We start from the raw sequence: 20861 nt of genomic DNA on the forward strand, positions 1-20861 counted from the left end.
TGCTTCATTTTTCCCTCAAGCTCTTTTCATTGACATTGGTCTTGCTGAAGACAAAAAAGTTTAGATTGATTTTATTTATTTTGGTCACGTAGGCCTACCCTCTGAATCTTGCGCCTTCATCTCAGCAAGGCCTTTAGGACACATTGTAGGCCTATGATTCCAACACGGTTTGAGGTTGTTTCACTTTTAAATGTACAAAATCATGTTTCAAGGCAGTCGCGTGTGTATCTTGCGTTCTTGTAACACGAGAAAGTATATCGCAGATTTTTGAGAGGAACATATCTTCCATATTTTCTGACATGAACACAGATTATACATGTAATAAAGACATTGAAATACGAATCAACCAAACTTCAGTTATTTTTGACTAAATGACACCTCCTTCCGTCAGAAACACTACTACTTCACTTTCACCTCGACTGTAAGAAATGTTTTATTTTTCTATGAAATTCATATTCACAATGTGCACATATTAAGACATGAAGAATTGCTTACCCCAGATTTTGCAGAAAACAAATTTCCATCTGGAGTACAGAGCATAAAAGCAAACAGAACATATATATACAAATACAAATAAAATATAAAAAAAACTGGCAGGTTAAGAGCAAGCAAACAAGCCGGAAAACATTAAATGGATTATCAGTAATAAAGACGTTCAAGTGGAATGAACTAGAATTGGACAACAAAACATGACAATCGGGATCAGGATCTCGCTAGTTACAGCACTATTGAAGTGAAGAAAATCAGTTGATTTCTGATCATCTAAGTCATTAATTACAGTCCATCTGTCACGTTCTTTTTCTCAATGCTGCTTGTCGTTGGCATATTTGGAACACTTGGCTGACAGAGGCACGTTCAACTGCAAGCATGGTCGCAATCGACGGCGCAGTGAAAATATGAACTGGATTATTACCAATAAGTACGTTTTCGACATGATTAAGATCATCAGCAAATTCTGCATACGTCTGATAACGATCCTGTTGATTGGAAACAGTTGCGTTGTAGTAAGCCTCACCCTAAACTCAAACTCACCCACCCAACCTGTTCTTACTTAGGTATGCTACTTTGACTGGATACAAAGGACAAGAACGAAAAGCACAAGAAGGAAAAGCACAAGAAGGAAAAGCACAAGAAGGAAAAGCACAAGAAGGAAAAGCACAAGAACGAAAAGCACAAGAACGAAAAGCACAAGAACGAAAAGCACAAGAACAAAAAGCACCACATTGATTGCACAGCCATGACATATAAGGAGAAAAAGGGACAACCAGCATCCTCAGTGACTTAGTCAATGATGACAGAATTGATCAAAATCAGTGATTTTTTTTTTGTGCTTCTTTAAGGACTACCTAATTTATGAAGGTTAGATTTGTATTGAGCGTTTACACACTTTTATGGCCTTATATGAGAAGACTGGTTTTTTTTTTCAGGTTTAAAAATGGCCTTTAAAGCAATTGCTATGACGGAAACTTGGTTAAAGGAAAGTCAAATAAAAAATGTACAGATCAAAGGATAGAATATGCACTATGCAAATAGATTGGGTCAAACTGGTGGCGGCGTTGCTCTTTACGTTGACACACGCTTAAATTGCAAAATCATAGAACAGAAAAGTATGGCTGTGATTAATTTGATGGAAGCATTAACTATAGAAATAATTAATGATATGGGTAAAAATCACTTGTGTATATAGACCGCCTGGTTCAGGAGCTGATTTGTTTACAGATAGAATTATTAAAATGTTTGAAGATGTCACAAACAAATCAATCATTGTATGTGGTGATTTGAATTGATATACAATTCTGGGGTCAGTATTTTTTCTTCTTTATATGAATGATATTACAACCATTTCAAAATGGCAAAAAATGTATTTTGTTTGCAGATAACACCACTTTGTTTTATGCCGGTAAAAATATATACAATGTATTACAACTAATAGAGATTGAGTTCAAGAATATTATGAAGTTGTTCAATGTGATCAGTGTTAAAATATATATATATATATTAAATGCCGCTAAAATTATAAAATCACTAGTTTATTTCTTATTTCTCAGCTCTTTGCATGCTGTTGCAGGTAAATAACATGAATTTATATAAAAGTGAAAATCAAAACGTCAATGTTTTAGTTATCATGTGCTTTATTTAGGCACACAGTACGCGTGATGGCCAGGCTTACGTGCTAGTTAACTCTCTCTCTCATTAGCCAACATGCAGATCTTTAATAATCACACTACTGAAATACAGTAGATAAATAAAAATACAGCTTGAATAAATAAAAACAATCACAACTCCAACCACTCACTTTAAAATAAAAAAGTAGTTTTACTTACAGTGCATACGTACATTATTGATACTTGTGTCATTTAATGTCAGATTTAAGACTTTAAGTAAGTAATCTATAAGGTTGACGTTAGTTTCCACCAAACTTAATTTATCTTAAAATACTTGTTTAACTCAAGTATTGCTTCCAATGGCGCTACATGAAACTTCCTGGCAGCCTTTCAAGGACAATTTACTAGACTTTTCTATTATTATTCATGAGTGAATTAATTTAAGCAAGTATCAAATATTTTCTTTCTTTTTTACTTTATTCATTCATTTTCAATAACATTTATTTTTTATTTTATTTAGGACCTGGCAGATGAACTAACAACTTTTTCATCGAGCCGCCGACTACTGAATCCTAACCTCCAATTCCACTTGCAATGTGAAAGCAAAAAGAAGTGAGCGCCTTTTCCCCGATTGGCAAACCGATGACATAATGATGGTCAGTCATCCAATGTTGAGAGAACTTGTGATCTATATCCCGACGACTCTGAAAAGTTGAGCGACATGGTAAAATCTTGATCTGTGCTGACTTGAAGCTGAGATAGCCAAACCAGAACTTTATCCATTTCTTGGGTGGATCCACTCACTGCAAATGAAGACGCAACATTTTAATGGACAGGCATTGGTGATACCGTTTTGACCGATTCTGCATGAGAGGTATCAAATGATAAATTTCACATTTTTCCCTGTGGTCAGGTATGATTTTGAAAGGGAACAGCTTAGATGCTGACATCTACACAATGAGATACGTTTACGTACGGCTAGGCACCGCGAAGTCCATGCTGCGCCGAAGTTGATGGTTTGACTTCATAATGTCCCTATTCAGCTCTTCAATCTGTTGTTCAATACCTGACTGCAAAGATTTCTTCTTGGCCTTGGCCTTGGCACCTGGGTCTAGACCCATGAAAAGCAAACATGAAAACCGAGGGATATTGAGATGATTGATTGAAATCACATGGAATTTAACAGTACTTACTCAGTGTCGATGGATAGGGAACAATCTCGTTTATGTCCTGTTGCAGCTTCTCAAGCTTCTCCTTGAAGTCTTTGAGCAACATTAGCTTTTGGCTCCTTGTCGCCTGCTCTATCACAAGTTGAAGAGTATTTTTCATTATCTTCTTCTGGAACTTTTCCTCAATCCTCAGGCAGATGTCGTTCATGCGGGGGTTGAAGAGGCAGCCTCGGTTCTTTGCTGACATGTCTTCTATCTTCTTAAACAGCTTGTAGTGCTGGCTAATATCGTTATCTGTCATGTTCAGGCAGTGGTATCTGTTTCCACACTTGTCTACCAACCATCGCAGCGCACGGTGTTCCCTCTCAATATACTCCTCCAGGGATCTGTCTGCCAAAGTGTCCACATTTTTGAACAGAACCATCGTGTGGTTCCAGATGTTGTCACCAAAGAGCTTAATATGATCATCCAGGGCATCCTGATTGGCCTGGTCGAATTTGCATTCCATGGAAAGCACAATCAGAACAGCGTCAAAACCCGCAGGGCTCAGGGTCAGACCACTGACTATTTCTTGATCCTGCTCCGAGGTGCACTCAAGCTCGTTGTACCAGCCCGGGGTGTCGACTACTGTTACTTGCCTGCCAGCAATGTGTACCTCCTGGGCGATACACTCCTCATTATGCTTAGCGGGGAACACTTTGCTCTGCAGGAGGTAGTTTGCTATTGTTGTCTTTCCTGACATCTTTTCACCAAGTAGCAAAATTCTCAGCTTGTTCAATGTTTTGACAGGACCTGTGAGGAGAAATAAAAATAGTAGTTAGTAGTAAAACGCCTGTTTGAAAGAGTGTAAGCCAAGTACTAAGGACACAAATAGCAAAATAGAGGTGGTGAAGCAGTTTGTGAAACAAAGACCGACCTGCATCAACCTAAAAGTAGTAAAGTTTTTTGTGTTACACATATCCATCTTCGACGGTGGACAGCAGAAAATAGAAAAGGTTTGCACACCTTTTCATTGAGTTTACTCCAGAGTTGAAAATAGTTGCTTATCTAATACAAAAGAGTTGAAAATAGTTGCTTATCTAATACAAAAGAGTTGAAAATAGTTGCTTATCTAATACTGTTCCAAATTGTAATAAAGCCCGTATCTCACTGAGTGGCGCAGGCTTGGGGACGGTTCGCGCAAGTAGCGAGTGTTGCTTTTTCTTCCAACTTCCTAAAGTGTTGCAAAACATTGCAAAGCCTCTTACCACACTGTCTCAAACCCTCTTTATCCTCTCAAACCCGTTATCTTGTAGCGGAGACATTTTTAACATATTCAAAATTTGATTGCAACAAGAAAATGGGTTTGAGAGTATAAAGAGGGTTTAGAGAGTGTGGCAAGAGGCTTTGCAACGTTTTGCAACACTTTAGGAAGCCGGCAGAAAAAGCAACACTCGCTATGTGTACGGACTCTGCCAAACCTGCGTCGCTCAGTGAGATACGGGCTTAAGAATCACCATCTGTCTTTTCCAAACACTCTCCCAAACATTCGCCTGTTGTCTGTAATTATCTCTAAAAGTTGCTAATGATTTTCACCAACATTCATCAGAAAAGTTGACGTATCCGACTACCTTTGCCAGTATTGGCCACACAGTATGATACTACCTTAAGTGTAACTTAGTTGTGAGATAGATACCTTTCAATGCTCTGGTGGAATTGGCTTGACTTCTCAATCGGGCGGCTATTGCCACTCTTCTTTCTTTCTCCTTCAGGTCCTTCAGCATCTTCTCATTGGGTGTAAAATGTTGCCATCCATTTCCTGCCAGAGTCAGAACGATTTTCTCCAGTAGCATGTCTACCTGACTGCAGTCGTCTGTGTTCACGTTGTCCAGGACCTGATATCTGTTACCGCACCGTTCCACCAGAGACTGCAGGGCATTCCCCTCGCTCTCGATGTATTCTTCAATTTTGTGTGATCCCAGCCAGTCTCCATGGCTGAACACCACCACTGTGTGGTCCCACACGTTCTGTCCGAGCAGCGCCACGTGAGTGGTTGCTGCTTCCAGGTGCCTGGAGTTAAACGAAGCATCTGCGTCGATCACCAGCAAGAAAACATGGGGCCCAGGGAGGCACATGGACATGCTGTGTAGTATCTCATCCTTGATCATTTCAGTTGTGTCGCATGCGGGGTAGCCTTTCTGCCAACTCGGCGTATCCACGACTGTTATCTCCACCGAGCCCACTGAGCCCTGCCGGACCTGACAAAGCATTGTTCTTGCTTCTTCGTGCTCTTTCATTCCCAAGATGGTGTTCCCTACAGAGGTTTTTCCAACAAATTGGCTGCCCAGGAGAATAATACGAAGTTCCTGGACGGGTTCTGTTTCTAAATTTATCAGAATAAAAACAAGAGATTGTTGTTGAGTCGCTGACTTTAAGAAGACCATATCTGTTTTATTTGTGGGTGGGTTTTCAGTGCGATGCTTACCTGAAACGATCATTTCCAATTTCTTTCTTTGTTCCAAGGTCCGGCTCAATCTCCTTTTGGCTTTCTGAGCCACTTCTTCTTGCGTCTTCTTAATGGTGTGGAACATGCTTTTGTCTAGCATGTAGAAACTGTTGTCATTTTCATTGACCATGTCGTCAATATTCTCCATCAGCTGTATGACTTGAGATGAGTTGCTCTCGTCCTTGTTGTTGAACACGTGGTATCTGTTCCTACACTTATCTACCAGCCAGGTGAGCGCTTCACCCTCGCTCTCAATGTGCTGCTCAATGGTCTTCTGTCCCAGGTAGTCTCCAAAGGTGAACAGCACCATGGAGTATCTCCATGCCCGCTCCCCCAGCAGCTTCATGTGTTCTTGCACGGTCTGCCTCTGGTTGAAGGAGAAGCTGGAATGTGTGGGTATGACAATGAGGAAGACATGAGGTCCAGGTGGATACTTGGAAGTGCAGAGCTTAAGTTGCTGCTTGTCTCTCTCTGGGATCTCGCAGAGGGAAGATGCGTTCTTCCATCCCGGAGTGTCAACCACCAACAGGTTCCAGCCTTTGACTATTTCGTGTCGGGCTTCCAACTCAGCTGTTCGAATGCGACCACACTCGAATATTTCTTTTCTCAGTATGGTATTAGCTGATGAGCTTTTACCGCTCTGTCTCGAACCAATCACGACCAGTCTTCTGTCTTGTATATGTTCTGTGCCTGGAAAGCAAAAATACTTGATGTTATAGATGATCATCAGACAATGAAGCAGACTAAATTATTAGTTATAATAGAAAGCTGAGCTCTAAAGTAAAAAATAATTTAATTTCCCTCTTCAATAAAGTAGATCAATCAGTCTATCTCAGTGGTTCTTAACCAATAACAGGTGAGCCATGATTGGTCATGTTTAGACTTAATGGTGGCACATACAACATATTATTGGAAAGATTGGTCTGGCTGTGATTGACAGCAGCAACTCACGAAGAAGCCGCTTAAGGAAGTGTGTTCGAGAATGAGCAGGTCACTTCCTGTTGATTTTAGGCCACTTCTGAGTCACTTCCCGTTGAAATCACGTCACTTTCTGTTAAAAATGGGTCACTTCTCGGGTATAGCTAGCTCATGGTATCAATTGGTGGAATATATTGAAGTTGGAAAGTGAATCAGATGAAAAATGTGGAAGTAAATGTGAAATGTAGAATCTCCCATTAAAAATGAATGTGGAATATAGTAGGGTACAAAATGGGGAATTGTGGGTAAGGTGTGAATTTTGGAACTGAAAAAGATGGAAGTGCTAATGGCGTGAATTGGTGGAATATCATGAAGTTGGAACGAACTGAATCGAGTGAAATATGTATAATATATGTGAAATGTAGAATCTCCCATTAAGAATGAGTGGGGAAAAGTAGGGTACAAAATGGGGAATTGTGGGTAAGGTGTGAATTTTGGAACTGAAAAAGGTGGAAGTGTTCATGGCGTGAATTAGTGGAATATATTGAAGTTGGAACGAATTGAATCGAATGAAATATGTATAAGTATATGTGAAACTTTACACTAAATACACAGACTAACGACACAACAAGACACACCTGGGGCAAGACACAAGTGGCTGAGGGCACTGATTGGATCACACGAGGAAGGGCAGAATCACAAGGAAAACAGAACCCAAAACATGACAGTTTAGGTGTCTAATAAAATAAGTAATTCACAGAAAACCAGTAATCAACAATTCCTTCGCTTAGGAAAAATCCGTTTTTTTTATGGCGTCTGTTCAAATGGTTACACTCAAAAGCACCAAACAAAACAAAACCTACAAGAGCAAGGCAAATGTCGGACCCCCCAGCAAAGTAAAGAAAAGTAAACACCAAACATATAAACATGAACTCTTTGTTGACAATTTCATGTCCATTGAACAGGTGCAGGAATAAACTCACCCTCCTCATCCGCCATTCTTCCTGATTTCTTCTTAAAATAAAGTGAAAGCGAGCACTGTAATCCACAACAAATACTTTTTTTCCTCTTTCTCTATTCTTCACCAAAAACAACTTAAAAGCAAAGTACTGTGAGATTTATCTCAACAGTCTGCCTCACCTTGCAGAACTGCGTGTTGTTAGGTGTGTTCATGAGGAAAAGCCGTCCTACTGGTTTAGTGAGGTGTAAGGTAAACACCCAAGATGCAAGATGCTAGATGCAAGAATGACTCATATAAATATTTTCATGTTTTTTAATACAATAAAATGGCAGCATAAGAATAATATACACATAGGCACATGAAAAGTCAAAACGCCAGAAAGGCAGAAACATTAGATAATTTCGTAAACAGAGTAACAACACATCAAAGTTTAAGTTTCAAAATACAGCTCTGTTTTTAATAAACGGCGCCCCTGTGCGGTCGACAACATGTGGGCACACAGCAGTGATCACTCGGCATACTGTCATCTCTCCTCTTTTTCGATGCCTTGACAAATGCACGCAACCACACACGAAAAAAATACTCTAAAACGCTGACAACTGGTTCGAGGTTCTCTGAAGGAAAACAGGAATGGTTGAATTGGAAAAAATACTGTTTTAAAATGGCCAGCAATGACTCCTGAGACGCACACACATACAGGCAAAATGCAAAAAGACAGTCAAATGTTCGATACCACTTTTGTCAGACCAATACCGTGGTAAAAACTGAAATCTTAAGATATCATTTTTTAAATGTAACCTAAATTTGTTAATTTTGCTTTGACAAGTTGTTTTTACTTAAAATAAAATTGCCAGACAACATCATTCTGCTTATTTTAAGATACTTATTACTTAATCATCTTATTTGATAAAGCAGTCTTGGCATTGAGTGTTAACAGCCAGTTTTAAGTACTGTGAGGCATAAAACAACCATTTTCCACATTTTAAGACGACTAACCAACATTAAAAGCCCTGAACTGGGGTTTCATAAATTTAATTATCTTATTTAAAGATTTTGCACAATCTAGTAATAAGATAAATGGAAAAATACAAATCTGAAAACAATCAGACAAAAGTGCAATTTAGCTCTTTATTGTAACCATTTTTTTCCATGTAAAAATTAGCTCTTTTGTTATATTTAATAAGCTCATCATTCCTATCTCTTGTAAATGCATTGCAAGCTCTGTGGTCTAGTGGTAAAGTGTCTGCCCTCAAATTGGGAGGTTGTGGGTTCAACCCCTGCCTGGGTCATACCAAAGACAATTAAAAACAGAACCTGTGTCCCTCTTTGACACTCGAGGTAAGTTGGCCAACCGTAAATGAGTGCGTATATATTTAAAAAATATATATATAGTACTGCTTGAAAAAAATCAATGTGACTCTTTTTTATAGTCTAAAAATACTAGTTTCTTATTTTCCAAAATCTTACAGGTAAATTTAAGTAAAAATGTTCTTGTTCTGTTGGCAGATCATTTTGCTTATTTGAAGTAATAATTTTCTTGTACTATATTTTTTTCTTAAATTTTCTACTGTACTTGTCCTCCATATGCAATGCTTTGCAACTCTTGAGTCGTCACGATACTGACACCACTATCTTTGATACATAAAATAAAAAAAATATGTAATAATGATCCAGCTGTAACAATTACACAGAATTATAAAGAAATACCGCAACATATACCATTATAGCATTTTTCTTCTAACTTTCATGAACTTAATGGCAAATTTTGAATCCTCTAAATACAAATTTCTAGTTCCTTATCGAAAAACGGCCACAAGAGGGAGGCTGAGGCATTGGCAAAGTGATGCATCCATCACTCACCATATTTTACTGTAGGAAGGAGACTTTCCTCAATATCTGTATGCCAAGCCATAAAAAAGAGAGATATTTAGGGTCAAACCTGTTTTATGAATATAACACACAAACATAAAGTTGACATTTCAACAGATTTATAAGTCGAGCATCCGTGTGATGCCACACAGTTGATCAAATGAATGAAAACTTGAGTTAGCGTCCTAATTAGCTCCGTTCCTAGTAAACAGCAGGCAGTTATTTCACAAAAATAACAGCGCACTTCTATTGAAAACAGAAGGACGTTTGTATGGAATAAAAAGATGAGACTCCAAAATACGTAACACAGACAAACACACACCTTGTCTTTACCTTGTCGTCTTGTGAATATTTGAAAAAGAAATTTGATCCATGACAGTCATCGGCGTTTACTTCCGTCTCGTAAAAATGACGTCACCATCGCGCAGTTTGCAGTATTTTGCTGCTCTCTAGTGGGGGTATTTGATAAAATTGTCACATAAGGGGCAGTGGGCACTGGGCACTCTAAAAAAATTCATAAATCAAGCAGGGAAATAGGGTTCAATCTTTTATTATCTAGATATGGGACATGCACTCAATTTTGCCATTGATCACTGTTACTTTTCGTTTGTGCTCCTCTCAGAAAGATGCGCTCTGGATGGTTAAAAAGGGGTTTTCCGCATCTATTTTTAGCTATGACGTATACAGCGTAATCCCCTTTATCATCTTGTTTTCGATTTGATGCGTTGCATGCAGTACTTCTATTTTTCTGCAAGCGAGGCGGGATAACTCATCTTCCCCCCTTTTTTAATGCTGAAAGGAAGGAATTATATTGACACAATTGTGTAGTTTTAGGAATTTGAGGTCATGTATATATATGCGAAGATACATCCAACTTGCACGATGATGAAGAGGATAATATGGTGCCATTCCCCAAACAAATCCGAATTAATAATTTACTGCACTTATACTCAGGTTGTGAAATCGATTCTTGTGGCGTATTTTCGCTATAAGTCGGTCCACACAATAGGAAACTGTAGACATCGAGGTCTCATCTTAATCTTTAAAATGTCGGAACTTCCTTAATTATTGACGTACTGACAAAATGTAAACACATTTTGCTTCATTTTTTTCCCCTCAAGCTCTTTTCATTGACATTGGTCTTGCTGAAGGAAAAAAAGTTTAGATTGATTTTATTTATTTTGGTCACGTAGGCCTACCCTCTGAATCTTGCGCCTTCATCTCAGCAAGGCCTTTAGGACACATTGTAGGCCTATGATTCCAACACGGTTTGAGGTTGTTTCACTTTTAAATGTACAAAATTATGTTTCAAGGCAGTCGCGTGTGTATCTTGCGTTCTTGTAACACGAGAAAGTATATCGCAGATTTTTGAGAGGAACATGTCTTCCATATTTTCTGACATGAACACAGATTATACATGTAATAAAGACATTGAAATACGAATCAACCAAACTTCAGTTATTTTTGACTAAATGACACCTCCTTCCGTCAGAAACACTACTACTTCACTTTCACCTCGACTGTAAGAAATGTTTTATTTTTCTATGAAATTCATATTCACAATGTGCACATATTAAGACATGAAGAATTGCTTACCCCAGATTTTGCAGAAAACAAATTTCCATCTGGAGTACAGAGCATAAAAGCAAACAGAACATATATATACAAATACAAATAAAATATAAAAAAACCTGGCAGGTTAAGAGCAAGCAAACAAGCCGGAAAACATTAAATGGATTATCAGTAATAAAGACGTTCAAGTGGAATGAACTAGAATTGGACAACAAAACATGACAATCGGGATCAGGATCTCGCTAGTTACAGCACTATTGAAGTGAAGAAAATCAGTTGATTTCTGATCATCTAAGTCATTAATTACAGTCTATCTGTCACGTTCTTTTTCTCAATGCTGCTTGTCGTTGGCATATTTGGAACACTTGGCTGACAGAGGCACGTTCAACTGCAAGCATGGTCGCAATCGACGGCGCAGTGAAAATATGAACTGGATTATTACTAATAAGTACGTTTTCGACATGATTAAGATCATCAGCAAATTCTGCAGACGTCTGATAACGATCCTGTTGATTGGAAACAGTTGCGTTGTAGTAAGCCTCACCCTAAACTCAAACTCACCCACCCAACCTGTTCTTACTTAGGTATGCTACTTTGACTGGATACAAAGGACAAGAAGGAAAAGCACAAGAAGGAAAAGCACAAGAAGGAAAAGCACAAGAAGGAAAAGCACAAGAAGGAAAAGCACAAGAAGGAAAAGCACAAGAAGGAAAAGCACAAGAACGAAAAGCACAAGAACGAAAAGCACAAGAACAAAAAGCACCACATTGATTGCACAGCCATGACATATAAGGAGAAAAAGGGACAACCAGCATCCTCAGTGACTTAGTCAATGATGACAGAATTGATCAAAATCAGTGATTTTTTTTGTTGTTGTGCTTCTTTAAGGACTACCTAATTTATGAAGGTTAGATTTGTATTGAGCGTTTACACACTTTTATGGCCTTATATGAGAAGACTGTTTTTTTTTTTCAGGTTTGAAAATGGCCTTTAAAGCAATTGCTATGACGGAAACTTGGTTAAAGGAAAGTCAAATAAAAAATGTACAGATCAAAGGATAGAATATGCACTATGCAAATAGATTGGGTCAAACTGGTGGCGGCGTTGCTCTTTACGTTGACACACGCTTAAATTGCAAAATCATAGAACAGAAAAGTATGACTGTGATTAATTTGATGTAAACATTAACTATAGAAATAATTAATGATATGGGTAAAAATCACTTATGTATATAGACCGCCTGGTTCAGGAGCTGATTTGTTTACAGATAGAATTATTAAAATGTTTGAAGATGTCACAAACAAATCAATCATTGTATGTGGTGATTTGAATTGATATACAATTCTGGGGTCAGTATTTTTTCTTCTTTATATGAATGATATTACAACCATTTCAAAATGGCAAAAAATGTATTTTGTTTGCAGATAACACCACTTTGTTTTATGCCGGTAAAAATATATACAATGTATTACAACTAATAGAGATTGAGTTCAAGAATATTATGAAGTTGTTCAATGTGATCAGTGTTAAAATATATATATATATATTAAATGCCGCTAAAATTATAAAATCACTAGTTTATTTCTTATTTCTCAGCTCTTTGCATGCTGTTGCAGGTAAATAACATGAATTTATATAAAAGTGAAAATCAAAACGTCAATGTTTTAGTTATCATGTGCTTTATTTAGGCACACAGTACGCGTGATGGCCAGGCTTACGTGCTAGTTAACTCTCTCTCTCATTAGCCAACATGCAGATCTTTAATAATCACACTACTGAAATACAGTAGATAAATAAAAATACAGCTTGAATAAATAAAAACAATCACAACTCCAACCACTCACTTTAAAATAAAAAAGTAGTTTTACTTACAGTGCATACGTACATTATTGATACTTGTGTCATTTAATGTCAGATTTAAGACTTTAAGTAAGTAATCTATAAGGTTGACGTTAGTTTCCACCAAACTTAATTTATCTTAAAATACTTGTTTAACTCAAGTATTGCTTCCAATGGCGCTACATGAAACTTCCTGGCAGCCTTTCAAGGACAATTTACTAGACTTTTCTATTATTATTCATGAGTGAATTAATTTAAGCAAGTATCAAATATTTTCTTTCTTTTTTACTTTATTCATTCATTTTCAATAACGTTTATTTTTTATTTTATTTAGGACCTGGCAGATGAACTAACAACTTTTTCATCGAGCCGCCGACTACTGAATCCTAACCTCCAATTCCACTTGCAATGTGAAAGCAAAAAGAAGTGAGCGCCTTTTCCCCGATTGGCAAACCGATGACATAATGATGGTCAGTCATCCAATGTGGAGAGAACTTGTGATCTATATCCCGACGACTCTGAAAAGTTGAGCGACATGGTAAAATCTTGATCTTTGCTGACTTGAAGCTGAGATAGCCAAACCAGAACTTTATCCATTTCTTGGGTGGATCCACTCACTGCAAATGAAGACGCAACATTTTAATGGACAGGCATTGGTGATACCGTTTTGACCGATTCTGCATGAGAGGTATCAAATGATAAATTTCACATTTTTCCCTGTGGTCAGGTATGATTTTGAAAGGGAATAGCTTAGATGCTGACATCTACACAATGAGATATGTTTACGTACGGCTAGGCACCGCGAAGTCCATGCTGTTCCGAAGTTGATGGTTTGACTTCATAATGTCCCTATTCAGCTCTTCAATCTGTTGTTCAATACCTGACTGCAAAGATTTCTTCTTGGCCTTGGCCTTGGCCTTGGCACCTGGGTCTAGACCCATGAAAAGCAAACATGAAAACCGAGGGATATTGAGATGATTGATTGAAATCACATGGAATTTAACAGTACTTACTCAGTGTCGATGGATAGGGAACAATCTCGTTTATGTCCTGTTGCAGCTTCTCAAGCTTCTCCTTGAAGTCTTTGAGCAACATTAGCTTTTGGCTCCTTGTCGCCTGCTCTATCATACGTTGTAGAGTATTTTTCATTATCTTCTTCTGGAACTTTTCCTCAATCCTCAGGCAGATGTCGTTCATGCGGGGGTTGAAGAGGCAGCCTCGGTTCTTTGCTGACATGTCTTCTATCTTCTTAAACAGCTTGTAGTGCTGGCTAATATCGTTATCTGTCATGTTCAGGCAGTGGTATCTGTTTCCACACTTGTCTACCAACCATCGCAGCGCACGGTGTTCCCTCTCAATATACTCCTCCAGGGATCTGTCTGCCAAAGTGTCCACATTTTTGAACAGAACCATCGTGTGGTTCCAGATGTCGTCACCAAAGAGCTTAATATGATCATCCAGGGCATCCTGATTGGCCTGGTCGAATTTGCATTCCATGGAAAGCACAATCAGAACAGCGTCAAAACCCGCAGGGCTCAGGGTCAGACCACTGACTATTTCTTGATCCTGCTCCGAGGTGCACTGAAGCTCGTTGTACCAGCCCGGGGTGTCGACTACTGTTACTTGCCTGCCAGCAATGTGTACCTCCTGGGCGATACACTCCTCATTATGCTTAGCGGGGAACACTTTGCTCTGCAGGAGGTAGTTTGCTATTGTTGTCTTTCCTGACATCTTTTCACCAAGTAGCAAAATTCTCAGCTTGTTCAATGTTTTGACAGGACCTGTGAGGAGAAATAAAAATAGTAGTTAGTTGTAAAACGCCTGTTTGAAAGAGTGTAAGCCAAGTACTAAGGACACAAATAGCAAAATAGAGGTGGTGAAGCAGTTTGTGAAACAAAGACCGACCTGCATCAACCTAAAAGTAGTAAAGTTTTTTGTGTTACACATATCCATCTTCGACGGTGGACAGCAGAAAATAGAAAAGGTTTGCACACCTTTTCATTGAGTTTACTCCAGAGTTGAAAATAGTTGCTTATCTAATACAAAAGAGTTGAAAATAGTTGCTTATCTAATACTGTTCCAAATTGTAATAAAGCCCGTATCTCACTGAGCTGCGCAGGCTTGGGGACGGTTCGCACAAGTAGCGAGTGTTGCTTTTTCTTCCAACTTCCTAAAGTGTTGCAAAACATTGCAAAGCCTCTTACCACACTGTCTCAAACCCGTTATCTTGTAGCGGAGACATTTTTAACATATTCAAAATTTGATTGCAACAAGAAAATGGGTTTGAGAGTATAAAGAGGGTTTAGAGAGTGTGGCAAGAGGCTTTGCAACGTTTTGCAACACTTTAGGAAGCCGGCAGAAAAAGCAACACTCGCTATGTGTACGGACTCTGCCAAACCTGCGTCGCTCAGTGAGATACGGGCTTAAGAATCACCATCTGTCTTTTCCAAACACTCTCCCAAACATTCGCCTGTTGTCTGTAATTATCTCTAAAAGTTGCTAATGATTTTCACCAACATTCATCAGAAAAGTTGACGTATCCGACTACCTTTGCCAGTATTGGCCACACAGTATGATACTACCTTAAGTGTAACTTAGTTGTGAGATAGATACCTTTCAATGCTCTGGTGGAATTGGCTTGACTTCTCAATCGGGCGGCTATTGCCACTCTTCTTTCTTTCTCCTTCAGGTCCTTCAGCATCTTCTCATTGGGTGTAAAATGTTGCCATCCATTTCCTGCCAGAGTCAGAACGATTTTCTCCAGTAGCATGTCTACCTGACTGCAGTCGTCTGTGTTCACGTTGTCCAGGACCTGATATCTGTTACCGCACCGTTCCACCAGAGACTGCAGGGCATTCCCCTCGCTCTCGATGTATTCTTCAATTTTGTGTGATCCCAGCCAGTCTCCATGGCTGAACACCACCACTGTGTGGTCCCACACGTTCTCTCCGAGCAGCTCCACGTGAGTGGTTGCTGCTTCCAGGTGCCTGGAGTTAAACGAAGCATCTGCGTCGATCACCAGCAAGAAAACATGGGGCCCAGGGAGGCACATGGACATGCTGTGTAGTATCTCATCCTTGATCATTTCAGTTGTGTCGCATGCGGTGTAGCCTTTCTGCCAACCCGGCGTATCCACGACTGTTATCTCCACCGAGCCCACCGAGCCCTGCCGGACCTGACAAAGCATTGTTCTTGCTTCTTCGTGCTCTTTCATTCCCAAGATGGTGTTCCCTACAGAGGTTTTTCCAACAAATTGGCTGCCCAGGAGAATAATACGAAGTTCCTGGACGGGTTCTGTTTCTAAATTTATCAGAATAAAAACAAGAGATTGTTGTTGAGTCGCTGACTTTAAGAAGACCATATCTGTTTTATTTGTGGGTGGGTTTTCAGTGCGATGCTTACCTGAAACGATCATTTCCAATTTCTTTCTTTGTTCCAAGGTCCGGCTCAATCTCCTTTTGGCTTTCTGAGCCACTTCTTCTTGCGTCTTCTTAATGGTGTGGAACATGCTTTTGTCTAGCATGTAGAAACTGTTGTCATTTTCATAGACCATGTTGTCAATCTTCTCCATCAGCTGTATGACTTGAGATGAGTTGCTCTTGTCCTTGTTGTTGAACACGTGGTACCTGTTCCTACACTTATCTACCAGCCAGGTGAGCGCTTCACCCTCGCTCACAATGTGCTGCTCAATGGTCTTCTGTCCCAGGTAGTCTCCAAAGGTGAACAGCACCATGGAGTATCTCCATGCCCGCTCCCCCAGCAGCTTCATGTGTTCTTGCACGGTCTGCCTCTGGTTGAAGGAGAAGCTGGAATGTGTGGGTATGACAATGAGGAAGACATGAGGTCCAGGTGGATACTTGGAAGTGCAGAGCTTAAGTTGCTGCTTGTCTCTCTCTGGGATCTCGCGGAGGGAAGATGCGTTCTTCCATCCCGGAGTGTCAACCACCAACAGGTTCCAGCCTTTGACTATTTCGTGTCGGGCTTCCAACTCAGCTGTTCGAATGCGACCACACTCGAATCTTTCTTTTCTCAGTATGGTATTAGCTGATGAGCTTTTACCGCTCTGTCTCGAACCAATCACGACCAGTCTTCTGTCTTGTATATGTTCTGTGCCTGGAAAGCAAAAATACTTGATGTTATAGATGATCATCAGACAATGAAGCAGACTAAATTATTAGTTATAATAGAAAGCTGAGCTCTAAAGTAAAAAATAATTTAATTTCCCTCTTCAATAAAGTAGATCAATCAGTCTATCTCAGTGGTTCTTAACCAATAACAGGTGAGCCATGATTGGTCATGTTTAGACTTAATGGTGGCACATACAACATATTATTGGAAAGATTGGTCTGGCTGTGATTGACAGCAGCAACTCACGAAGAAGCCGCTTAAGGAAGTGTGTTCGAGAATGAGCAGGTCACTTCCTGTTGATTTTAGGCCACTTCTGAGTCACTTCCCGTTGAAATCACGTCACTTTCTGTTAAAAATGGGTCACTTCCCGGGTATAGCTAGCTCATGGTGTCAATTGGTGGAATATATTCAAGTTGGAAAGTGAATCAGATGAAAAATGTGGAAGTAAATGTGAAATGTAGAATCTCCCATTAAAAACGAATGTGGAATATAGTAGGGTACAAAATGGGGAATTGTGGGTAAGGTGTGAATTTTGGAACTGAAAAAGGTGGAAGTGTTCATGGCGTGAATTAGTGGAATATATTGAAGTTGGAACGAATTGAATCGAATGAAATATGTATAAGTATATGTGAAACTTTACACTAAATACACAGACTAACGACACAACAAGACACACCTGGGGCAAGACACAAGTGGCTGAGGGCACTGATTGGATCACACGAGGAAGGGCAGAATCACAAGGAAAACAGAACCCAAAACATGACAGTTTAGGTGTCTAATAAAATAAGTAATTCACAGAAAACCAGTAATCAACAATTCCTTCGCTTAGGAAAAATCCGTTTTTTTTTTTATGGCGTCTGTTCAAATGGTTACACTCAAAAGCACCAAACAAAACAAAACCTACAAGAGCAAGGCAAATGTCGGACCCCCCAGCAAAGTAAAGAAAAGTAAACACCAAACATATAAACATGAACTCTTTGTTGACAATTTCATGTCCATTGAACAGGTGCAGGAATAAACTCACCCTTCTCATCCGCCATTCTTCCTGATTTCTTCTTCAAATAAAGTGAAAGCGAGCACTGTAATCCACAACAAATACTTTTTTTCCTCTTTCTCTATTCTTCACCAAAAACAACTTAAAAGCAAAGTACTGTGAGATTTATCTCAACAGTCTGCCTCACCTTCCAAACTGCGTGTCAGTGTTGGTAGGTTGTGTTCATGAGGAAAAGCCATCCTACTGGTTTAGTGAGGTTCACGGTAAACGCCCAAACAGTCGGTAGCCTATGAATAGTTTTTTTTTTATGTCAACCCATGGCGACGTTTCTCTTAATGCCTTGCTGAAAATGCCTTGTTTTGGAAATACGACAGCGTTGTCAGCGGTGCAAGAATGACTCATATAAATATTTTCATGTTTTTTAATACAATAAAATGGCAGCATAAGAATAATATACACATAGGCACATGAAAAGTCAAAACGCCAGAAAGGCAGAAACATTAGATAATTTCGTAAACAGAGTAACAACACATCAAAGTTTAAGTTTCAAAATACAGCTCTGTTTTTAATAAACGGCGCCCCTGTGCGGTCGACAACATGTGGGCACACAGCAGTGATCACTCGGCATACTGTCATCTCTCCTCTTTTTCGATGCCTTGACAAATGCACGCAACCACACACGAAAAAAATACTCTAAAACGCTGACAACTGGTTCGAGGTTCTCTGAAGGAAAACAGGAATGGTTGAATTGGAAAAAATACTGTTTTAAAATGGCCAGCAATGACTCCTGAGACGCACACACATACAGGCAAAATGCAAAAAGACAGACAAATGTTCGATACCACTTTTGTCAGACCAATACCGTGGTAAAAACTGAAATCTTAAGATATCATTTTTTAAATGTAACCTAAATTTGTTAATTTTGCTTTGACAAGTTGTTTTTACTTAAAATAAAATTGCCAGACAAGATCATTCTGCTTATTTTAAGATACTTATTACTTAATCATCTTATTTGATAAAGCAGTCTTGGCATTGAGTGTTAACAGCCAGTTTTAAGTACTGTGAGGCATAAAACAAACATTTTCCACATTTTAAGACGACTAACCAACATTAAAAGCCCTGAACTGGGGTTTCATAAATTTAATTACCTTATTTAAAGATTTTGCACAATCTAGTAATAAGATAAATGGAAAAATACAAATCTGAAAACAATCAGACAAAAGTGCAATTTAGCTCTTTATTGTAACCATTTTTTTCCATGTAAAAATTAGCTCTTTTGTTATATTTAATAAGCTCATCATTCCTATCTCTTGTAAATGCATTGCAAGCTCTGTGGTCTAGTGGTAAAGTGTCTGCCCTCAAATTGGGAGGTTGTGGGTTCAACCCCTGCCTGGGTCATACCAAAGACAATTAAAAACAGAACCTGTGTCCCTCTTTGACACTCGAGGTAAGTTGGCCAACCGTAAATGAGTGCGTATATATTTAAAAAATATATATATAGTACTGCTTGAAAAAAATCAATGTGACTCTTTTTTATAGTCTAAAAATACTAGTTTCTTATTTTTCAAAATCTTACAGGTAAATTTAAGTAAAAATGTTCTTGTTCTGTTGGCAGATCATTTTGCTTATTTGAAGTAATAATTTTCTTGTACTATATTTTTTTCTTAAATTTTCTACTGTACTTGTCCTCCATATGCAATGCTTTGCAACTCTTGAGTCGTCACGATACTGACACCACTATCTTTGATACATAAAATAAAAAAAATATGTAATAATGATCCAGCTGTAACAATTACACAGAATTATAAAGAAATACCGCAACATATACCATTATAGCATTTTTCTTCTAACTTTCATGAACTTAATGGCAAATTTTGAATCCTCTAAATACAAATTTCTAGTTCCTTATCGAAAAACGGCCACAAGAGGGAGGCTGAGGCATTGGCAAACTGATGCATCCATCACTCACCATATTTTACTGTATGAAGGAGACTTTCCTCAATATCTGTATGCCAAGCCATAAAAAAGAGAGATATTTAGGGTCAAACCTGTTTTATGAATATAACACACAAACATAAAGTTGACATTTCAACAGATTTATAAGTCGAGCATCCGTGTGATGCCACACAGTTGATCAAATGAATGAAAACTTGAGTTAGCGTCCTAATTAGCTCCGTTCCTAGTAAACAGCAGGCAGTTATTTCACAAAAATAACAGCGCACTTCTATTAAAAACAGAAGGACGTCTGTATGGAATAAAAAGATGAGACTCCAAAATACGTAACACAGACAAACACACACCTTGTCTTTACCTTGTCGTCTTGTGAATATTTGAAAAAGAAATTTGATTCATGACAGTCATCGGCGTTTACTTCCGTCTCGTAAAAATGACGTCACCATCGCGCAGTTTGCAGTATTTTGCTGCTCTCTAGTGGGGGTATTTGATAAAATTGTCACATAAGGGGCAGTGGGCACTGGGCACTCTAAATAAATTCATAAATCAAGCAGGGAAATAGGGTTCAATCTTTTATTATCTAGATATGGGACATGCACTCAATTTTGCCATTGATCACTGTTACTTTTCGTTTGTGCTCCTCTCAGAAAGATGCGCTCTGGATGGTTAAAAAGGGGTTTTCCGCATCTATTTTTAGCTATGACGTATACAGCGTAATCCCCTTTATCATCTTGTTTTCGATTTGATGCGTTGCATGCAGTACTTCTATTTTTCTGCAAGCGAGGCGGGATAACTCATCTTCCCCCCTTTTTTTAATGCTGAAAGGAAGGAATTATATTGACACAATTGTGTAGTTTTAGAAATTTGA

General features: G+C 38.8%; 2 protein-coding genes across 4 annotated transcripts; both read right to left on the bottom strand.

Moving 5' to 3' along the window:
• Positions 1-415: 415 nt before the first annotated feature.
• On the bottom strand, positions 416-9786 carry LOC147166293 (GTPase IMAP family member 8-like). 2 transcript variants are annotated; one of them, XM_086089600.1, is made up of 6 exons: positions 9499-9786; positions 5739-6449; positions 4950-5636; positions 3299-4066; positions 3082-3216; positions 416-2908 (listed from the first exon to the last, which is right to left on the bottom strand). In XM_086089600.1, exons 1-6 carry the CDS (start codon positions 9548-9550, stop codon positions 2763-2765), a joined length of 2499 nt encoding a protein of 832 aa, XP_085945726.1. In that variant the 5' UTR covers positions 9551-9786; the 3' UTR covers positions 416-2762. The 2 variants fall into 2 exon arrangements, with proteins under 2 accessions (XP_085945726.1, XP_085945727.1); XM_086089601.1 differs by lacking the exon at positions 9499-9786 and adding an exon at positions 7661-9473.
• A 1237-nt stretch (positions 9787-11023) lies between these two features.
• On the bottom strand, positions 11024-19976 carry LOC147166294 (GTPase IMAP family member 8-like). Of its 2 annotated transcripts, none has more exons than XM_086089312.1 (6): positions 18071-19976; positions 16321-17031; positions 15532-16218; positions 13932-14699; positions 13709-13843; positions 11024-13535 (listed from the first exon to the last, which is right to left on the bottom strand). In XM_086089312.1, exons 1-6 carry the CDS (start codon positions 18084-18086, stop codon positions 13390-13392), a joined length of 2463 nt encoding a protein of 820 aa, XP_085945438.1. In that variant the 5' UTR covers positions 18087-19976; the 3' UTR covers positions 11024-13389. The 2 variants fall into 2 exon arrangements, with proteins under 2 accessions (XP_085945438.1, XP_085945437.1); XM_086089311.1 differs by having other exon boundaries at positions 13709-13849; positions 18071-19973.
• Positions 19977-20861: the final 885 nt, after the last annotated feature.

Source organism: Leptonotus elevatus, chromosome 11 (genome assembly GCF_054856555.1).
Source record: "Leptonotus elevatus isolate MCC_2025b chromosome 11, RoL_Lele_1.0, whole genome shotgun sequence".
NCBI lineage: Eukaryota > Metazoa > Chordata > Actinopteri > Syngnathiformes > Syngnathidae > Leptonotus > Leptonotus elevatus.

Coding starts and splice junctions, on each gene's coding strand:
- LOC147166293 (XM_086089600.1), bottom strand. CDS start 9,550: ATGGCTTGGCATACAGATATTGAGGAAAGTCTCCTTCCTACAGTAAAA. Junction 6,450..9,498: donor CCTTCCTACAGTAAAATATG/GTGAGTGATGGA, acceptor TTTGCTTTCCAG/GCACAGAACATATACAAGAC. Junction 5,637..5,738: donor ATTGGAAATGATCGTTTCAG/GTAAGCATCGCA, acceptor TGATAAATTTAG/AAACAGAACCCGTCCAGGAA.
- LOC147166294 (XM_086089311.1), bottom strand. Junction 14,700..15,531: donor TTCCACCAGAGCATTGAAAG/GTATCTATCTCA, acceptor TTCTCCTCACAG/GTCCTGTCAAAACATTGAAC. Junction 13,850..13,931: donor TCCCTATCCATCGACACTGA/GTAAGTACTGTT, acceptor TCATGGGTCTAG/ACCCAGGTGCCAAGGCCAAG.